At 53.2% G+C, this 6,000-nt stretch overlaps 1 protein-coding gene across 1 annotated transcript; it reads right to left on the bottom strand.

The window, feature by feature from the left end:
* Positions 1-478: 478 nt before the first annotated feature.
* LOC119778978 (MRG/MORF4L binding protein) lies at positions 479-4,178 on the bottom strand. Its single transcript, XM_038278448.1, has 5 exons — positions 3,955-4,178; positions 2,789-2,910; positions 2,635-2,716; positions 2,486-2,560; positions 479-833 (listed from the first exon to the last, which is right to left on the bottom strand). Exons 1-5 carry the CDS (start codon positions 4,094-4,096, stop codon positions 637-639), a joined length of 618 nt encoding a protein of 205 aa, XP_038134376.1. The 5' UTR covers positions 4,097-4,178; the 3' UTR covers positions 479-636.
* Between the last annotated feature and the right edge of the window lie 1,822 nt (positions 4,179-6,000).

Raw genomic sequence — 6,000 nt, 5'->3', positions numbered from 1 at the left:
TAGGATAGATTGTATCGTTAGACGTTTGGTTCAGGTTTTCTAGGGTAGATTGTATCGTTTGGTTCAGGTTTTCTAGGGTAGATTGTATCGTTTGGTTCAGGTTTTCTAGGGTAGATTGTATCGTTTGGTTCAGGTTTTCTAGGATAGATTGTATCGTTAGACGTTTGGTTCAGGTTTTCTAGGGTAGATTGTATCGTTTGGTTCAGGTTTTCTAGGGTAGATTGTATCGTTTGGTTCAGGTTTTCTAGGATAGATTGTATCGTTAGACGTTTGGTTCAGGTTTTCTAGGATAGATTGTATCGTTTGGTTCCGAATGTTTTGAAGAAAAGACGAAACAACATGGCTGAGTTCATCTTTAATGTGACAGCTCACCGTGAATGAAAATAAAATCCCCCTCTATGAGACGGAATGGTTCGGTCCAACGGGCCCAGCCCTCTAATTGGTCCAGATCTCGCCGCATCATGGCTGCTTCGGACCACAGCCTGGGTTCTACTGGGTTCTGCTCAGCCTCATGGAGCAGCGATGCAGAGGAGGGAAAACAACAAAGGAAAAACAGGAAGTCCTAAACCGCGTCACTTCCTCCTGCTGGGGTCCGGTGCTGTGAGCAGGATGCGGCAGCCAATCAGAGTCCGGCTCTCAGGTGCGCCTCCTCTTGGCGCCTCCCGGGCTCGCCGGGTTGGAAGACGACAGCAGTTTCTCTGTGGCTCGGCTCCTCTTCCTCTTTTCGGCTTCTTTGGATCCTCCTGCCGGTCCTCCTTCCCCTCCTCCCTTCTCCTTCTCGCGGCCGCCACCGCCGCTCGTTCGCTCCGTCATCTTCACAGAGGAGTTACTTCCTGTGGAGGCAAAGGAGGAAGTTAGAGCGAAGCTCCTCCTGAGTGGGATGGAGCAGCGGCTACACTCTAACATCCATCTGTGGTCATCAGAACCGGGCCGTAACCAGAAGGACCACCTGGATAGATCAGCTGAACTGGGATTGTTCTGGTTGGAAGACTGGCAGCTGATTGGACAGAAGGACTGGAACCAGTCTGTCCTTGAGCCGGGCCCAGTTCCGTCAGAACCACAGGTCAGAAAATTCAGCAGACGATGGTTGTGATGAAACGTTTGGAAGAAACGGTGAAGTGATGTTAAAGAGCTTAAAGGAAACGACTCAACTCCCTATTTGAGGGAAGGTCTGTAGAGACCGCCATGGACTCCCTGACGCCGGAGATACAGGATACGGACTGAGTCCCACAGTCTGCCCTGACCTGTACAGACCCTCCACCCTGACCCCCATAGACTCTCCACACTGACCCTAATAGACCGTCCGCCCAGACCCCCATAGACTCTCCGCCCTGACCTCTAGAGACCGTCCACCCTGACCCCCATAGACTCTCCACACTGACCCTAATAGACCGTCCGCCCTGACCCCCATAGACTCTCCGCCCTGACCTCTAGAGACCGTCCGCCCTGACCCCCATAGACTCTCCACACTGACCTGTACAGACCCTCCACCCTGACCCCCATAGACTCTCCACACTGACCCTAATAGACCGTCCGCCCAGACCCCCATAGACTCTCCGCCCTGACCTCTAGAGACCGTCCGCCCTGACCCCCATAGACTCTCCGCCCTGACCTCTAGAGACCGTCCGCCCTGACCCCCATAGACTCTCCACACTGACCTGTACAGACCCTCCACCCTGACCCCCATAGACCGTCCGCCCTGACCCCCATAGACTCTCCACACTGACCTGTACAGACCCTCCACCCTGACCCCCATAGACTCTCCACACTGACCCTAATAGACCGTCCGCCCAGACCCCCATAGACTCTCCGCCCTGACCTCTAGAGACCGTCCGCCCTGACCCCCATAGACTCTCCACACTGACCTGTACAGACCCTCCACCCTGACCCCCATAGACCGTCCGCCCTGACCCCCATAGACTCTCCACACTGACCTGTACAGACCCTCCACCCTGACCCCCATAGACTCTCCACACTGACCCTAATAGACCGTCCGCCCAGACCCCCATAGACTCTCCGCCCTGACCTCTAGAGACCGTCCGCCCTGACCCCCATAGACTCTCCACACTGACCTGTACAGACCCTCCACCCTGACCCCCATAGACTCTCCACACTGACCCTAATAGACCGTCCGCCCAGACCCCCATAGACTCTCCGCCCTGACCTCTAGAGACCGTCCGCCCTGACCCCCATAGACTCTCCACACTGACCTGAACAGACCCTCCACCCTGACCCCCATAGACTCTCCACACTGACCTGTACAGACCCTCCACCCTGACCCCCATAGACTCTCCACACTGACCCTAATAGACCGTCCGCCCTGACCCCCATAATAAAGGGATTTATGTTGCCTCAGTCTCTCTGAAGGGACCTGGGTTCTCTCAGGGTACTCCAGTCTTCCTCAGTCCAGGCAGGCCCAGAGCTCTGGAGGTCTGTATCTGAGATGGAGCAGCCTGAGTCTGAAGGGTGAGTGGGAGAAGGTTACCTTCTTCATGCGTAGCAGGAGGTTCTCTGTCCATCCTGACCTCCTCCTTGGTCTCCTCCTCTGAGCCCAGCTTCCCTGCAAACACATGAGGAACCTGAGAACAGCAGAATGATGGAGCAGGAAGGCTGTCTGCACCAGGAGCTTCTCACCTCCTTTCACCTCCTGGATGATCTCCTCCGGCAGAGAGAAGCTCTTCTCCGTGTTTGGAAACGGCAGGATCTCAGACTCGTGCTGCGGGTCAGAGAACCGGGTCAGAACCAGAGCATGGTGGTGGTGGGGGGTGTTTATGGGGGTGTGTCCTACCAGGGCCTGCATGTCGTACATGGTCCCCAGGTGGTCCCAGATGATGGAGGAGGACACCTGCCTGCCGATGTTCTGGCTGAACTTGTCCCGGATGCAGATCATGTGGAAGTGACGGTTCACGCCTGCAGACAGAGAGCGGCTCCATCAGAACCACTTCAGAACCAGCTAGAACCGGTCAGCTTCAAGTCCACTCTGCTGGTTCCCTTTCCAACAGCTAATCTGGTTCCGTGGTTCTCCAGGATCAACAAGGGTTCAACAAAAAGGTTCCTAGAACTGATTGGTGACCTTTAGTTTCTATTTGCACATCGTTCAGAAGTTCTAGCTTGTTTTGCTGTTTTTATGGGAATTCTGCGATTTCTGAGCATAGACTTCTACGCTTAGATCTACTTTTCTACCACTCAGTTTGGATCTATAAAAGTTCCTCATTCTAGAAAATAAGAAGCAGCAAAAGGAAAACTGAATGAAACAAGATCTGCATGATCTGAGAATGATGGAGGACGAGAACCGCCTCTTTAATCTGCATTTATTAGATCGTTTTTACTTTTAGCTCCAAATATGGTGGTGATGAACCTTTTTAATATTTAATCAGGTGAGATAATAACATTTCTAATAACCACCATCATCATATGTATGGTGCGATTCTATGCGTATTATGTTCCTGTTTTAGATCAGAGGTAGAACGACAGAAGAGGAAGAAGATTAGAAGAGAGTGAAGGAAAAAAGGAAGACTGATGGAAAGATCAGTTTACGGGAAGAAAAATCTACTATTAGAGTTAAACAGAGCAGGCAGGAGGCAGCTAGACAGAAAAGGAGGCAGAGACTGAGTGACTAGATGGCTCCAATAAAGACTATTGGATGATTCATTTAATTCATCTGAGGAAATAGGAGAGAAACATTTATGGATTTAACGCCTGATTATTGTTGTTTAAATATTAATATGTGAAAATGGATGAAAGCATCACTGTTTTCTTTTGGATTAAATGTTTTTATTTTTTATCTAAAAGCTGAAATTGTTCCCAGACTGGATTCAGAAACCTGGTCTCCTGATGGATCAGGTTCTTTAAATCCGGACCTGATGGTTCGATTGGTTTCGGACCAGCTGAAGGTTCTGGCTAATCTCAATAGTAGCCGTTAGCATCGGCGCTAACTAGCATTAGCAGCCTTACCCACTGGTTTGTGTCCGATCATCGCGTGGAAAAGACACACCTCCACTTCATGGCTCCACACCACCGAGTCCTCCCCGAGAACCAGAGCCGAGTCCGGGGGCTTCTCCTCGGCCTGACTGAGGGTCACTTCGGCCTCCCCCATCTCCAGAACCGGACAGAACCAGAGAGAGCTCCGAGGATCCAAGCTAGCAGGAGCAGGCTGGAACCGGAACTAGAACCCAACTACCGGAAGCTGATTTACAAAATAAAAGCTGGCAGTCCCTCCTTTCATCTGAGCCCGGCTGATGGTTCAGATCCATCAGGCTGGATAGTGGTGAAGAAGGGAACAGACATGGAACAGACCTGGAACAGACCTGGAAGAGCCCTGGAACAGGCCTGAAACTGACCTGGAACAGACCTGGAACAGGCCTGGAAGAGACCTGGAACAGACCTTGAAGAGACCTGAAACTGACCTGGAACAGACCTGGAACAGGCCTGGAAGAGACCTGGAACAGACCTTGAAGAGACCTGAAACTGACCTGGAACAGACCTGGAACAGGCCTGGAAGAGACCTGGAACAGACCTTGAAGAGACCTGAAACTGACCTGGAACAGACCTGAAACTGACCTGGAACAGACCTGAAAGAGACCTGAACCCGCATGGAAACCGAGTCCTGAGCACAGCGGACCTGAATCCACATGGAGACCGAGTCCTGAGCTCAACGGACCTGAACCCGCATGGAGACCGAGTCCTGAGCTCAACGGACCTGAACCCGCATGGAGACAGAGTCCTGAGCTCAGCGGACCTGAACCCGCATGGAAACCGAGTCCTGAGCTCAACGGACCTGAACCCGCATGGAGACCGAGTCCTGAACTCGGCAGACCTGAACCCGCATGGAGACCGAGTCCTGAGCTAAATGGACCTGAACCCGCATGGAGACCGAGTCCTGAGCTCAGCGGACCTGAACCCGCATGGAGACCGAGTCCTGAGCTCAACGGACCTGAACCCGCATGGAGAACGAGTCCTGAGCTAAATGGACCTGAACCCGCATGGAGACCGAGTCCTGAGCTAAATGGACCTGAACCCGCATGGAGACCGAGTCCTGAGCTAAATGGACCTGAACCCGCATGGAGACCAAGTCCTGAGCTAAATGGACCTGAACCCGCATGGAGACCGAGTCCTGAGCTCAACGGACCTGAACCCGCATGGAGAACGAGTCCTGAGCTAAATGGACCTGAACCCGCATGGAGAACGAGTCCTGAGCTAAATGGACCTGAACCCGCATGGAGACCGAGTCCTGAGCTCAGCGGATCTGAACCCGCATGGAGACCGAGTCCTGAGCTTAATGGACCTGAACCCGCATGGAAACTGAGTCCTGAGCTCAACGGACCTGAACCCGCATGGAGAACGAGTCCTGAGCTAAATGGACCTGAACCCGCATGGAGAACGAGTCCTGAGCTAAATGGACCTGAACCCGCATGGAGACCGAGTCCTGAGCTCAGCGGATCTGAACCCGCATGGAGACCGAGTCCTGAGCTAAATGGACCTGAACCCGCATGGAGACCGAGTCCTGAGATTAATGGACCTGAACCCGCATGGAGACCGAGTCCTGAGATTAATGGACCTGAACCCGCATGGAGACCGAGTCCTGAGCTAAATGGACCTGAACCCGCATGGAAACCGAGTCCTGAGCTCAACGGACCTGAACCCGCATGGAAACCGAGTCCTGAGCTCAACGGACCTGAACCCGCATGGAGACCGAGTCCTGAGCTAAATGGACCTGAACCCGCATGGAAACCGAGTCCTGAGCTCAGCGGACCTGAACCCGCATGGAGACAGAGTCCTGAGCTAAATGGACCTGAATCCGCATGGAGACCGAGTCCTGAGATCAGCGGACCTGAACCCGCATGGAGACCGAGTCCTGAGCTAAATGGACCTGAACCCGCATGGAGACCGAGGCCTGAGCTCAGCGGACCTGAACCCGCATGGAGACCGAGTCCTGAGCTAAATGGACCTGAACCCCATGGAAACCGAGTCCTGAGCTCAGCGGACCTGAACCCGCATGGA

Source organism: Cyprinodon tularosa, unplaced genomic scaffold (assembly GCF_016077235.1).
Source record: "Cyprinodon tularosa strain WSP-4 unplaced genomic scaffold, ASM1607723v1 ctg1015, whole genome shotgun sequence".
Classification (NCBI taxonomy): Eukaryota; Metazoa; Chordata; class Actinopteri; order Cyprinodontiformes; family Cyprinodontidae; genus Cyprinodon; species Cyprinodon tularosa.
The sequence above is the reverse complement of the archived record's forward strand: the minus strand, read 5'-3'. Positions and strand labels throughout refer to the sequence as shown.